Source organism: Schistocerca nitens, chromosome 3 (genome assembly GCF_023898315.1).
Source record: "Schistocerca nitens isolate TAMUIC-IGC-003100 chromosome 3, iqSchNite1.1, whole genome shotgun sequence".
In the NCBI taxonomy this organism is placed as follows: Eukaryota; Metazoa; Arthropoda; class Insecta; order Orthoptera; family Acrididae; genus Schistocerca; species Schistocerca nitens.
The window spans coordinates 650,516,171-650,531,904 of record NC_064616.1 but is presented as its reverse complement, the minus strand read 5'-3'; the positions used below and the strand labels follow the sequence as shown (position 1 = coordinate 650,531,904).

At 42.0% G+C, this 15,734-nt stretch overlaps 1 protein-coding gene across 8 annotated transcripts in view; it reads left to right on the top strand.

The window, feature by feature from the left end:
• LOC126248615 (protein phosphatase methylesterase 1) overlaps positions 1-15,734 on the top strand; it is a 102,284-nt gene that overhangs the window by 33,923 nt on the left and 52,627 nt on the right. For all 8 annotated transcript variants that reach the window (XR_007545513.1, XR_007545515.1, XR_007545514.1 and 5 more), the window contains exon 5: positions 10,775-10,840. Coding sequence is in view for 5 of the 8 variants with exons in the window: in XM_049949769.1 (XP_049805726.1) it covers positions 10,775-10,840 (66 nt within the window). In the remaining 3 variants the exon portion in view is untranslated. The remainder of the gene's footprint in view (positions 1-10,774; positions 10,841-15,734) is intronic.

Sequence of the window (15,734 nt, the reverse complement as noted above, 5' to 3'; positions counted from 1 at the left end):
GCTCTTTTCCAATCATTTGGAACCCTCCGTTCCTCTAGAGACTTGCAGTACACGGCTGTTAGAAGGGGGGCAAGTTCTTTCACGTACTCTGTGTAGAATCGAATTCGTATCCCGTCAGGTCCAGTGGACTTTCCTCTGTTGAGTGATTCCAGTTGCTTTTCTATTCCTTGGGCACTTATTTCGATGTCAGCCATTTTTTCGTTTGTGCGAGGATTTAGAGAAGGAACTGCAGTGCGGTCTTCCTCTGTGAAACAGCTTTGGAAAAAGGTGTTTAGTATTTCAGCTTTACGCATGTCATCCTCTGTTTCAATGCCATCATCATCCCGGAGTGTCTGGATATGCTGTTTTGAGCCACTTACTGATTTAACGTAAGACCAGAACTTCCTAGGATTTTCTGTCAAGTCGGTACATAGAATTTTACTTTCAAATTCACTGAACGCTTCTCGCATAGCCCTCTTTACGCTAACTTTGACATCGCTTAGCTTCTGTTTGTCTGAGAGGTTTTGGCTGCGTTTAAACTTTGAGTGAAGCTCTCTTTGCTTTCGCAGTAGTTTCCTAACTTCGTTGTTGTACCACGGTGGGTTTTTCCCGTCCCTCACAGTTTTACTCGGCACGTGCCTGTCTAAAACGCATTTTACGATTGCCTTGAACTTTTTCCATAAACACTCAACATTGTCAGTGTCGGAACAGAAATTTTCGTTTTGATCTGTTAGGTAGTCTGAAATCTGCCTTCTATTACTCTTGCTAAACAGATAAACCTTCCTCCCTTTTTTTATATTCCTATTAACTTCCATATTCAGGGATGCTGCAACGGCCTTGTGATCACTGATTCCCTGTTCTGCACTTACAGAGTCGAAAAGTTCGGGTCTGTTTGTTATCAGTAGGTCCAAGATGTTATCTCCACGAGTCGGTTCTCTGTTTAATTGCTCGCGGTAATTTTCGGATAGTGCACTCAGTATAATGTCACTCGATGCTCTGTCCCTACCACCCGTCCTAAACATCTGAGTGTCCCAGTCTATATCTGGTAAATTGAAATCTCCACCTAAGACTATAACATGCTGAGGAAATTTATGTGAAATGTATTCCAAATTTTCTCTCAGTTGTTCTGCCACTAACGCTGCCGAGTCGGGAGGTCGGTAAAAGGAGCCAATTATTAACCTAGCTCGGTTGTTGAGTGTAACCTCCACCCATAATAATTCACAGGAACTACCCACTTCTACTTCACTACAGGATATACTACTACTAACAGCGACGAACACTCCACCACCGGTTGCATGCAATCTATCCTTCCTAAACACCGTCTGTACCTTTGTAAAAATTTCGGCAGAATTTATCTCTGGCTTAAGCCAGCTTACTGTACCTATAACGATTTCAGCTTCGGTGCTTTCTACCAGCGCTTGAAGTTCCGGTACTTTACCAACGCAGCTTCGACAGTTGACAATTACAATACCGATTGCTGCTTGGTCCCCGCATGTCCTGACTTTGCCCCGCACCCGTTGAGGCTGTTGCCCTTTCTGTACTTGCCCAAGGCCATCTAACCTAAAGAACCGCCCAGCCCACACCACACAACCCCTGCTACCCGTGTAGCCGCTTGTTGCGTGTAGTGGACTCCTGACCTATCCAGCGGAACCCGAAACCCCACCACCCTATGGCGCAAGTCGAGGAATCTGCAGCCCACATGGTCGCAGAACCGTCTCAGCCTCTGATTCAGACCCTCCACTCGGCTCTGTACCAAAGGTCCGCAGTCAGTCCTGTCGACGATGCTGCAGATGGTGAGCTCTGCTTTCATCCCGCTAGCGAGACTGGCAGTCTTCACCAAATCAGATAGCCGCCAGAAGCCAGAGAGGATTTCCTCCGATCCATAGCGACACACATCATTGGTGCCGACATGAGCGACCACCTGCAGATGGGTGCACCCTGTACCCTTCATGGCATCCAGAAGGACCCTTTCCACATCTGGAATGACTCCCCCCCCCAGTATGCACATTGCTTTTCTTCCCCTCTCTTGCTGCCATATCCCTAAGGGACCCCATTACGCGCCTGACGTTGGAGCTCCCACCCTCTGCGACCGCCCGGATCTTGCAGACTGAGGGGCAACCTCTGGAACAGAACAAGCAGCCACATCCGGCCGAAGATCAGTATCAGCCTGAGACAGAGCCTGAAACCGGTTCGTCAGACAAACTGGAGAGGCCTTCCGTTCAGCCCTCCGGAATGTCTTTCGCCCCCTGCCACACCTTGAGACGACCTCCTACTCTACCACAGGTGAGGGATCAGCCTCAATGCAGGCAGTATCCCGGGCAACCACAGTCTTAGTCTGATCGGGGGATGCGTGGGACGAGCTGGCCGTCCCCGACAAACCCCCATCCGGACCCCCACAGTGATGCCCATTGACAACAGCCTCAAGCTGTGTGACCGAAGCCAACACTGCCTGAAGCTGGGAGCGAAGGGATGCCAACTCAGCCTGCATCCGAACACAGCAGTTGCAGTCCCTATCCATGCTAAAATCTGTTTTGCAAAGAACGTCTGAACTAATCTACAGAGAGCGCAAACAAATCGACAAAATTTAAACGGTTATTAAAATACAAGATTGCCTAGTAAATGCAGTAATGCTGCTACTTGCGCACTGCTGACACACTGCTCGACAGCGGAATGAGACTACGCGATTTTACACTGTTCAGGTACTAAAACGCGATGCTACAAATCTCAAATACTAAAATACGCCCGAAATTTATGAATTAAACAATGCAAGTACCAAAAACACGCAAAGAAATTAAGAATTAAACTATGTAACAAAATGAGTGAGCTAGGAGTATAAGACTTGCTGCTGCAGCTGCTTATCCAACGGCGGCAGGGAGCACACTGACTGTGACCAACCGACACTGGCCGTTCAAAACCAAAACAGAAGACAAACGACTACGCGAATTTACACTATTCAGGTACTAAAACGCGATGCTACAACTCTCAAATACTATAATACGCCCGAAATTTATGTATCAAACAATGCAAGTACCAAAAACACGCAAAGAAATTAAGAATTAAACTATGTAACAAATGAGTGAGCTAGGAGTATACGACTTGCTGCTGCAGCTGCTTATCCAACGGCAGGCAGTGCATCATCATTGCTGGACAGGGAGCCACAAATCCCGTCTACAGTGAAACATAGTAAAGGACAATCGTCCAAGGAGCTGGTACTAAACATAATTATATATATGGAGGATTATCCGTAGCATAGTAAAAATAATAAACAAATAAAATTGTGAATAGATATTCAATAAGTGTGCAGCAATATAACAGTGTAGCTCATCAGAAAAACTACAGATATTCAAGAGAGAACAAGGTGCACCTGTTACAAAAACTGGTGTTTGCGAATTTCAAGGATGCTTGATTCAGTTTGAAGGATTTGCACGACAGTGACCTACTATGTCATGCTGCATGCAACATAGATTAGTTATTTCAGGGGAAACAGTGGATGTTTGCATAACTTGAAACAATACTACATAACTGGAAAACGTAAGATAATGAAATTTCAAACAAAGCATTAACTTAATGATGCACACCAAACTGCAGAATTGGCCTGAAAATTTGTAGATGGATAAACAAACTTATCCCATCATTCAGTAAGGAATTTGTGTTTTACTCTGACCAATGGAGATTTGAAGAGCAAACGCATGTGAAAGAAGCTCTGTAAATTAGAGGTACCAAGACAGTTGTGTGAAAATCGACTAACATCAATGCCTTAACACATTTGTAGACAATTATGCCAATTGTTAATCTGGATGGTAAATTGGCTGGAAAGTTATTAGTGATTGTGCTACAAGAAGTTGGAGGTGCTCTGCCTCCTAAAATTCTTTCACATGTGCGTGATCTTCAGAAGGAATATTTATGTCACAACAAGCAAGAATTGGAAAATTGGTGTAAGAGAACTAAAACTGTGGTATGATCACTGTTTTTGGCCAGTAGCTGGTCAAAATAATTTGCTTTTGCTTGATTCCTGGTCTGCGTGTAAAAATGATACGTTTTTAGAACAAACTATCCCTCCTGAAAAATTTGTGACATTGTAAGTGATACTACCTGGAACCACTGGACAAATTCAGCCTCAGTATGTTTGTTCTCTACCATGCCTCTAAAACACATTATCGCACTATCTGCAGCTCCGCCTTCCAGGATATCCAGTTTCATAATGATTTCAATGACAGACTGTTTCGCATTTGGTTTTATGCCATCACAGTCAATCAGTTCTCATTACCATGTTACACCACTATGAGTGTACATGCATTCTTTAAGAGTGGAAACGTAGCTGAACATCCTGCATGGTTTGTAACTCCCAAGAAGTTCACCTTTGATCTTGAAGGTGCAAATCTTTGTGATCACTGACACACCATTTTTCATGCGGTTTTCATGGTGTAAGTTAGTGGTCTATGTTGAACATTTCTTGAATGTTGTTGATTTCCATTTTGTGAAGTGTAATACATACATCCCATTGAAGGTTGATCTCTGCACCTCCTGGACACTCATTTTCTGTCACCCTTCTGATGAACATGGTGATTCGAACTTATGACCTCACACTCAGGGGGTTCCATCTCTCTCTCTCTCTCTCTCTCTCTCTCTCTCTCTCTCTCTCTGTGTGTGTGTGTGTGTGTGTGTGTGTGTGTGTGTGTGTGTGTGTGTGTGATTAACATCAGACAGTAATGTGTTTGTTATGTAATGTGATGCCATAATTGATGTGACGTGAAATAGGCTATTTAGGTCATCAGGTTAAATAACATAAACTTTTTTTTGAAGATAATAAATCATGTTTTCAGAGTTAATTGTTTCCAGTGTATAATGTTACTCAGTGTCTCACAAAATGTTCTTTCTTCTTCAGCCACACTGTCCAAAATTAATAATTCACCAATTTGGAAACATTCATTATTTCAGCTCTATCCGTGATTTTAAATAATATTGTCATGTAGAAGGAGGTGTAATTATATGAATGACTTCACTTAACGAAGGTTTATTCAGCACTTACACATACAAGAGCATGGAGTGAACTGCCTCCGACCAGGACACATACAGTATATGTACAGCTACAGAACAGTCCAGTACACTGATTCTTGACATTTGTGGATACTTCTAGAATGTACTCGAACCAAATATAGAAAATAAAATTGTACAGCCCAGGTGAGTTTTGAACTCGCAACCCTCCCTGCAACAGTTTAGTATCATAACCGGTACACCAGTGATGGTGCTACTCGGCTTCTTCTGCAACATTGCTCCCTCCTTAAGAGAACAGCGTCTCAGTGTTACGTTCTCATAGTCTGGGACAGAGTCATCGGTCCTGCATACTCCGACTCCCAATGACTGATGTTCACCCTGGTGGTGATCCTCTTAGAACTTCCTTTGCTGCTACACTCTTCATCACCTTTCCGCTTGTTGCCTGTTGCAGGAGCTTCAAATTTACCCTGGGTTGCAGGATCCTTGTGGGGCTTCATTCAAAGGATGTGGACCGTATCTCTGATCTTTCATCGTCTTATGTTGGGGTCGAAATCTTCAACATCATAGGTGAAATCAGACAACTGTATTACAACCTTATAAGGTCCAAAGTAGCGCTTGAGGAACTTCTCAGAGAGACCAACCTTCCATACAGGAGTGAAGATCCAGATGAGGTCACGAGGCTGGTAGACAACAGGGCGGTAGCTCGCGTTATACCTTCGGCAATTGTTTTCTTGAGCCTGCAGCATGTAGAGTTGAGCTAAGTGCCAAGCTCAACTCTGGTTAACACCTGGCCGATGTAGTCGTTGTCCACGTCATCAGGATGTAATGGAAACACAGTGTCCACCGTCGTAGTCGCCTCACGCCAGTGCACCAGAAAAAATGGCGTAAATCCTGTGGTGTCTTGTTTGGCAGTGTTGAAGGAACACATCACGAAAGGTAGCACTTCGTCCCAGTTGCTCTGCTCAACATTGATGAACATTGATAGCATGCTGGCCAAGGTCTTATTAAGGTGTTCAGTTAGCCCGTTAGTTTTCGGATGGTAGGCAGTCGTCATATGATGAGTAATGTTGGACTGATGGTTTATCTCTGTCACAAGATTCGATTGAAAAACTTTCCCTCGATCCGTAATCAACGACCTTGGGGCACCGTGTTTTAATACAATGTCTTCCACAATGAATTTGGCTACCTCAGATGCTTCGGCTGTTTTCACGGCTTTTGTAATGGCATTGCATGTCAGATAATCAGCGCAAACAATAACCATTCTATTGCCACTAGCAGACGTTGGAAATTGTCCGAGGAGGTCAATCCCAACATGCTGGAAAGGCATTTCGGCTGGTGGAATTGGTATGAGTCGGCCACGTGGTTTCTGAGGAACTGCCTTTCTCCTCTGGCACTCTTGACAGTGCAACATATAGTGGCGGACACTCCTAAATAAACCTGGCCAGAAAAATCTCTTGCGGATTCTATCGTATGTCTGAATAAATCCTAAATGTCTGGCGTCAGGTGTGTCATAGAATTTCTGTAGAACATCTAAGCGCATGTGTTTAAGAATCACTGGTAGCCCTCTCTTTCCAAATGGATCAAAGTTTTTCCTGTGAAGTAATCCATTAACTACCTTAAATTGTCCTTTCACATCCTCTGACAGACTTAAGGTGAACATAATTTGAGATATCTTGGCATCCTCCTTCTGCTCAGCAGAGAGATCTTGGAGTGCAGCGTGACAGTCACGATCTTCATCAAAGTCTTGATGGTCTTGCACAGGGTTTCTTGAGAGACAGTCGGCATCTTGGTGTTTTCTTCCACTTCTGTACACTATGGTAATGTTATACTCTTGAAGACGTAGTGCCCACCTGGTGAGTCGTCCTGTTGGATCCTTAAGTCCTGTCATCCAACAAAGTGAATGATGGTCTGTAACAATTGTGAATGGCCTTCCATAAAGATACTGTCGAAATTAGCATATGACCCAGATCACAGCAAGACATTCTCTTTCTGTAGTTGAGTAGTTTCTCTCAGCTTTTGTAAGTGTCCTAGAAGCATAGGCTATAACCTTCTCTTTTCCATCTGAAATTTGTACCAGATCAGCACCGATCCCATACCCACTGGTATCTGCGTGTAGTTCTGTAGGTGCTCTCTCATCATACAAACCATGTACAAGGTCGGTCAGTCAGAACATTTTGCAGCACATCGAAAGAATCTTGTTGAGCACCACCCCAGATAAATTTAGCATCGGCTTTTACAACTCTTGGAGTGGCCAGGCTTTGATACAAAAGTCTTTGATAAAACATCAGTAATAAGAACATAATCTGAGGAAGCTTCTCACACCTCTAATACTTTTAGGAATAGGAAATTCTGTTATAGATCTCACCTTTTCTGGGTCTGGCCGCACACCTTCGTTTGACACAAGGTGTCCAAGTATTTAGATTTCTTTTGCTCCAAAGAGACACTTTCTTAGATTAAGTTTCAGTCTGGCTTGTTGGAGACACTTAAGAACGGCCCTCAGTCTTTTTATGTATTCATCAAATGTCTCTGCGAACACTATAATGCCATCTAAATAACAAGGACACATCGTACACTTCAGGTGACTTAGAAGATTATCTATCATCCGTTCAAAAGTTGCTGGTGCATTACACAAACCAAACGGCATTCCCTTAAATTCATACAGGCCCTCAGGGGTGATGAATGCAGTTTCCTCACGATCAGCTTCATCTACTTTGGTTTACCAGTATCCTGAGTACATGTCCATGATTGAGAAAAACTTAGCCCCCTTCAAGCAATCTAGTGTATCATCGATTCGTGGAAGATGGTAAACATTCTTTTTAGTTACCTTACTAAGCTTCCTGTAATAAACACAAAAGCGGCAACTGCCATCCTTCTTCCTAAAGAGGAGTGCTGGTGACGACCATGGGTTCTGCAAAGGCTGAATGATGTCATTCTTCATCACTTTCTCTAACTCGTCATGAATTATTCGACATTGCGTTGCTGACACATGGTATGCTCTCTGGCTTATTGGCTGATGGTTTCCAGGGCTAATTCGGTGCTTCACCATCGATTTGTCTAATTTGTTCTTCACCTGTTTATTGAAGCATTCAGAGAACTCTTGAAGAACGGCAAGTAGCTTCTTCTGTTGTTCCTTAGTTAGATAGTCGAGCTAGAAGATCTTGTCTCGTAGTGGTAGCACTAATTTTGCCCACAGACTTGGCATGGGAGGTTTCTATGACGCCCAGCTGTTCTTCAATTAACGGCTCAGTGTTTGCTACGCACGTGTGTCTTGGAAGGATCTGCGGTTCTCAGCGACATTTAACTATCCACAATTCAGCAAATCCATTCTTAAATGAGATGACGGAGGCTGGGATGACTAAGTTATTCTTCAGTGGTATGCTTCTCTTACATTCCACGACAAGATCCATGGGTTGCTGTATGGCATGATATGTTACAGTTACCTTTTTTAGTGCTGACTGCAGGACCAAGGAAGACTAACATCTGGAGGAGCACACGTAGTCTCCACACACTTGGATGCACATCTTCCTATCCACAGTATCTCATCTCATCTAGCATAATCTTCGAGCGACCACAATCTATAATTGCCTGACGAGCTTTAAAAAAGTCCCATCCGAGAATGACGATTAATTCTAAGGGCTGTGTATCGCCACTTATACCCACACGAATCTTTGTGTACATTTTATATATTTCCCATTAGCCACCTTCAGCAGAGATGTTTTGTTGTCGACGAATACGGCTTTCTGCAAGTGGCGATGCTACTTCTCTGAAATGACTGAATATGGTGCTCCAGAGTCCACAAGAGCTTGGGCTGGTTGCCCATCCATGAGGATATCAACGTAGTTTCCTATCATTTTTGTAGTGATCGACGGCGGAAGATTTTTCTCTTCGACGGCCTCACCTCCAAGAAAGGTCGCACCCTTTAGTTTTCCAGGTTGCGGTGGCTAGGTGATTGGCTGGAGCTTCTAAACGGCAATAGAGACCTTGATTGGCATGTTTGGGAGCGTCCTCTCCAGCGGCTAGCTTGTGTTGATGGTGACCTACGTCATCCTGCACCCACATCTTTTTGTTCATCTTGGTCGTCCCGGAGTTGGCGTCGGCTAAGATCGGTCCGCTGTCTTCTGGCGTGGTAGTCATCAAATATCTGCTGCCTTTCTAGACAATAGCGCACCACATGTCCCAGTCGTCCGCAGTGGAAACATACTGGTTGATTATCCTGGGTCCTCCAGACGTCAGTCTTCATTGGTGCCCAAACAGGTTCCTCATGCGGCATTGTAGGAACATAACTTCGCCTTGGTCTCGACTTTTTCAACGTTTTAAAGGGAAATGAAGGACGAGAGATTTGATTCAATGTTTGTTCCACTTCCTCCCTTATGACCTCTTGAAACGTCTGAGTTTTTTGCTCACCGTGCAATCCAAATGCCTTCTGAACTTCCTCTCTCACTATCTGACGAAGAACACTTGTGAAATCAGTTCCTTCCTCCATCACAGACATCGATATAACTTTTGGAAGCCGTTCAATCTTCTTGCGCCAAATTTTATTTTATTTTATTTTATTATTTTTTTTTTTTTATGCATTGTCTCGATATACTGGCACCATCTTATGAAGTCATCTGCTGTTGAAACCACCTTCAGGAGTAGGGCTTGATACATGTCCTAAGCAACACCCTTCGTGAGATGTGCAACCTTATCTTCCTCCTTCGTTCTAGGATACACTATTTTTCACAGCTCCAAGACATCTTGAATGTAGGATGCTGTAGTTTCTCCTAGAGGTTGTGCCCTCCACTTTAATCTATCTTCAGCCTTGCACTTTTGTTGTTGCGTGTCGCCGAAATACTTGCGCATTTCCGCCAGGAATACTTTCCAGCTTGTGAGCTTCTCCTCGTTGTTCTCATACCATTGCTTGGCAGTGCCCTCCAAGTAGAAAAATACATTAGCCAAACACACGGTGTCATCCCATGTGTTAAATTTGGCTATACGCTCATACACCTTGAGCCACTTGCTTGGATCTTGGCCATCGTCACCAGAGAACCCGGAACGATGTCTCATGTAGTGGCACACAGTTGCTGTCATCGTAACATCCTCTTCTTCTTCTTCTTCTGTCTCTGATGGATTGCAATCTGTTGAATATGGCACGAACTAGGGTTTCTCGCCACGTAAACGGCGGCTCTGTCGTTGGCTGATGGGAGCCACTGTGTCGTCAGTAATGTGCGGTATAACAGGTTCCAATACCCGGCGCCTTCACCAGAATAATGTCACTTAGAGGAAGGTGTAAGTAGATGAATGACAAACACTAACTTCACTTAATGAAAGTTTATTCAAAACATGCATATACAGGAGTGCGGAGCGAACTGCCTCCGGCCAGAACGCATACAGTATATATACAGCTACAGAGCATTCCAGTACAATGAGGACATTTGGGATACTTATAGAATCTACTCGAACTGAATATACAAATTAAAATTGTGCAGTCCAGGTGAGTTTTGAACTCATGACCCTCCATGCAACAGTTTAGTATCATATCCGCTACACCACAGTAAAGGTGCTACTCAGCTTCTTTTGCGACAATATTTTCATTAAGAAATTTTTTTATATTGTCGTAGCTATGATAATCATTTCCTTACACACACACACACACACACACACACACACACACACACACACACACACATCCCGTAGCTATGGTTTGTTATTCTCTGTGAATGTTAAGTCTTTGTTTCATATCACATATATTGGAAAAAAATACTTACATGCAACAATTGATATGACATAAAGTTATATAGTATTTATTTATGTATTTCAGTGTTCGCAGTGGACAAGTCAGGAATTTGGAGTCAGCTAAAGTTTCTATGCCTGGCCAAATAAAGAAGTAAGTATAATATAGGCTTATAAAAGAAAGTAGTGAAATAATGTTGTTGTAGTAGTGAATGAATGAAACCATTATCTAACCTACAGCAGATTTTAAAACCCAGTAACTTCTATGTAACATTTTAGTAGAATGTTTTCCACCCTAAGTAAGAAATATATGAAAGAGTTTTACTTGCCAGAATTGTTTGCATGTGTGAAAGAGTTTGAGAAATAAGGCAAGTTCATAAAATTTCAATATTTTGCATTAAATAGTATAGTGAGAAGTAAACTATGGAATGTCAGAGTTTGGACACTTTTCACTTACAGCTTCAGAATTCCAATGCCGAATGTTCTGCTTGTTCACATACTCCGATAAATGCAGCCATGCTTCATCAGATAAAAGGGCATTTCAGGATTATCTTCATCATGGGCAGTTGCAGTACTAATGCCAAGCTAAAGTATGTGCATTGGTCAGTCAGTGCACTAGAGTAACTTGGTAAAGTTTGAGTTTGTGCACAGCTCCGTGAGCCGATGCTATTGGTGAATCAGTCTGAAGTGCTACAGTTGGGCCACTGAAAGAAGGTCTGGGGCAGCCATTGTCTCTTTTGCCTGTGCTTCTACATGGCTGTTTGCTGTTAAACCATGTAGATTACATGATTACGACCATCACACCAGAAGATTTTAGAGCCATTGCAGTGCCAAACTACTGAAATGTGAAAAAACATTAATAATCTCGAGGATCAAAACACTCTTGTCTTCATAATTAAAAAGAAAAGGTTTGGAAATATATTGTGAGGTAAAGAAAAGATTTTAATGTTTCAGTATGTATTTAAATGCATAGCTGCACCTGTTGCCTGCATCTTATGGAAGAGAGTAGACACCACAGTCTTCAGTGTGTGTGCATTCAAGATCAACATCTCCTGTTTCATCATCACTGTCTTTACTGTACTCCTGCTGCTGCTGCTGCTGCTGCTGCTGCTGCTATAATCCCCTAACCTTTTACTAACTCTTCCACTCTGTGTTCCTGTGCAACTTCTCATTACGATTCCTTTATGGGAGTAATACTGCCCAATGCCTCGTACACATTACAAATTCAATACCTTTTAAATTCAAATTTTTATTTCTGTCTGCAACATTCAGATTTCTCCTGAGCCCAAACGAATTCCTTTGTGTTGAAATGGCAATGATATGGTGGATGGCACAATACTTTATGACCATTTTCCTTGCAATTTTGTCAATGTCATAAATGATATACGATTTATGGTGTTTCCATATTTCAAGATTTGTCAGGGTGTATATGCCCGGGGAGATCTGGGAAAAACCCGGTAATTTTTTCGTCTGGGAGAAAACTGGGAAAACCTGGGAATTTTTTAGAATTCCAGGAATTTTTCATTATTTTAGTTTTCAGTTAAATTTTTGTAATTTTGGCTGGTTGAACCGAGAATCTAAGAAAGGATATTACTGTATCCCGCTACTGCAGAATAATACTGAAGCAATAAAATGTGAACGAGAGAGAAAAATGAAAATAAAACTTCATTTCCAAAGGAAATGTGCCACATACATAATCAAAACACAGTGCTCATACAAGTGTCTGCCAACAGCAAAATGTGTCAAAGCCTTTAGGAAGACTATGAAATACTTCATAACAACAAATTGCCCCTGATGAGCGTGACATTACAACTGTTTACATTAGAGTCTTTCGAACAGTTGAGAGCGGGCTCATACGCATACACAGTTGAGTCACATATGAGTAGTACATTCTCCCGCTTCTGGCTACAGAAGTGTGACTGTCAGGTGTATAAGCAGTAGCAGTAAGCAGCCAAATGCTACCTGAAAAAAATTTTACTGGTGCGTCCAAGCTGCCAGATTCACGCGTGCACAGCAGGCGCGGATCTTGGGGCCAGTGGTGGGGGGGAGGGGGAGGGGGGAGAACCGGGGTGTCTGGGTCTGGTGTTTGGAAATATCGTAGATCTGGGGAAGATGCACAGAGCGGTCTGAATTATAGTGGGAAGGTGGGTAGTCTCCACGTGACCCGTGTTTACGTTTAGTGATTTTGCTGTTTCCTGTTTGTTCACTGCTCTCCAGTAAAATGAAAACAAAACAGATTTCTGTGGCCTGGAGCTATCAAGTGAATTAAAATACATTCACATAATTATGAAGGCCTAAAATGTTGTTAGTTTCAGATCTTATTTTATTTCCATGTTTCTGACAGTCAAGCATTAATCGCCTTGCAGAACAATGAAGTTATTTTTGTCAGTTTGCTAAAGAATTTTGGCTTTTATTAATCTTTTCTGCTGAGGCAGTCAATTTATTTGAAACGAAGTGTTTAATTCCACGCTATTGGCTAGTTTCAACTGTTCACTGCATTTGAAGTGCACATTTTCATCGTCTACCACATATGGCATTATGCCATAATAAAGAACCAACCAAGAAATAATACAGTATTGTTACTCCAAGAACATTTACGTCTTTAAAACCAGACTGAAAAGCTTAATATCATGTCAAGGCCTACTTCATTGGGAATCTGGACATACAAATGTGCACTATAAGCCGAATTATGCATTTTAGTATGGTTCATGAAATTCAGATGCTCGTGGATTATCCATTGATGTCTTGTTTCTTTTAGGACATAATGTAAGATATTTTCTGTACAAACATATGGGCTTCCTACGTAATTGTAGCTGCACAAGTGCAGTGACGACTGTTTTCTGCTACACTCTGCCAAGTGCTGAAATGAACCTATTTCTAACAGGTCACGGGAAAATATTGTGAATGGTGGTTTGAAAAGCATTAAGCCTATTTTGTACAACGACTGTGTGCAGATATCCAAAAAGGGAACATTATTCTCCGTTCCCCACTTCATATTTCAGTTCGTCCACACACCATGAACACATGTAACCTCAAAACTCATGCAACTAGTGTTGCCAAAGTTGGAACACGCCGAAAGTGTTTAGTTTCACAGAGTTGCGCGACTGTGCGGCACGCATGTGCAGTGGCCGGTAGTGCAGTTGCCTGCAACCTAGTGTTGTGTAAACTAGGCTTTACTTTCAAAGTAAATTTCCTTTTACGCAAGATGAACTATGTGCGAGAATGTACGATGAATTTTTAAAATCAAAGAGCGTTTGTCTCTCATTTAAAAATCAACTCTTTGAGGGCAAGCCATTTAGAAGAATTTAGAGCCCAGAAGATCAGACATTTATGTCGTTATTAAACATTTTTCTGGCACATTTGTGTGATGTATCTTAAAGTGTAACATGCACAAAAGAAATTAACATTATATGGGAAAGCATAGCTTTTCTCCGCAGCTTATTAATCTATAGGTAGTGGAGAGCGGGCGTGGTAATTAAGAAGATAATCACTCATTCTCCCATCACTTACTATGAATACTTTTATTCTTGCAGTGTATACACAGTGCGTGTAGCGTAGAGTGCGTACTACAGAGAACTGATCTGACAAAGATAAAGTTGTTCTCGCTACGGTAGGGTAGTGACATTATTGGGGAGGGAGCCAGAGTCCTACGTCCCCACAAATCAGAGAGACCAATATTATATGTGAATGAGCTGTTATTCTTATAGCAACGCTATGTATATTAATTTAAACCATCAACTTTTCCTGTTTGTCTTTTCGCGCTACTTAACAGTGATATTGCTATTGGCTGACTACATCATATATCCTGTACTCTGAATATCCACTGTCATCAGCTGGCAAGGTTATGTGACATGAGCTGTGACTGGCTGAAAAAAGTGCATCACAATCTTGATTTCAGTGGTTCAGAAAGTAACATGTGGTATTAGGTGAAATTCGCATTTATACTTCCGTAAAACGAAAATATGCAGCGTCCATGTTGCTGCACGTCAAAGATCTTTCCAAAACACGTTCCCCTACTGAGTTTCGTTTTCTAAAGTGCTGAGAGAGTCTACACCAATGTTTAAAACCATAGCCATTCAAAGGATTGATAACTCTTACAGTTAAGAGATAAAGTATACTGTGACGTAATATGACAAAAGTGTATTTTCACCTAGGAGAAGATTAAATTTTAACCGGGAAAAATCCGCAAAATTTTTTTCCTTGTCTGCGTATACACCCTGTTCGTGCTTTTTTCATTTTACTATCAAATGAATATATGCCGTTCTTGCCTAGTTAGTCCACTGTGTCACTTCCTGCTGCTGCATGTAGAAGCTTTATTTAACTGAACAGGTGATACGATGCATTATCAAAAATTATTCAGTTGAATTTTCTTCTGTGTTTGGAAGCAAAGAGTGTGCTAACTATCCTTTAAATTCTGTTGCTGTCATTTCTTCATGGTAGTCTACAGATTTCTTCTATGTAACCAGCAAAACATTTGGAACAAACCCACTGATCGTTCTAGCGTCTAAAACAGTGAGCTGACTGTCTTCTCCATTTGGAACTTGCAGTGTCATGGATCTATGCAGTTGGTTTGAAATGACTAATATTTACCTGCATTTAGTCCAAACAAATGATTTCGTGAGGTTTGCATTTGCATACCTCCCTCAGAAACTGCTATCTTCAGGCAACAATACCTTCCCATTCAAGCAGAACTCGTCTTCCAGGAATTGTTTTCCATTAAAATCTCATCTTCTTTAGCACCACTGAAAGTCTGGTTTTTCATTAAAAAAAAACCCCTCAGGATCTCATAGTGAGAGATTGAACTTCTTCCAAGTGAGATATTTTTTCTGCACGTAACAGTCTTATATATGTTGCCGAAGTGCGTCTTCTTGAAAATGATCCAGTTCCATCATTTTAGCAACACACTCTCTGGTTTTTCCTCAAGTCAAAAGGGTAGCAGTTGTTTCCTTTAAATCTTCATCTCACTTCTCTCTTATTTCCTTCATAGAGATAGTTACAATTTTCAGAGCTGCAGCTACTTGTTCGACAAAGATGTAAGAGGCCCACTG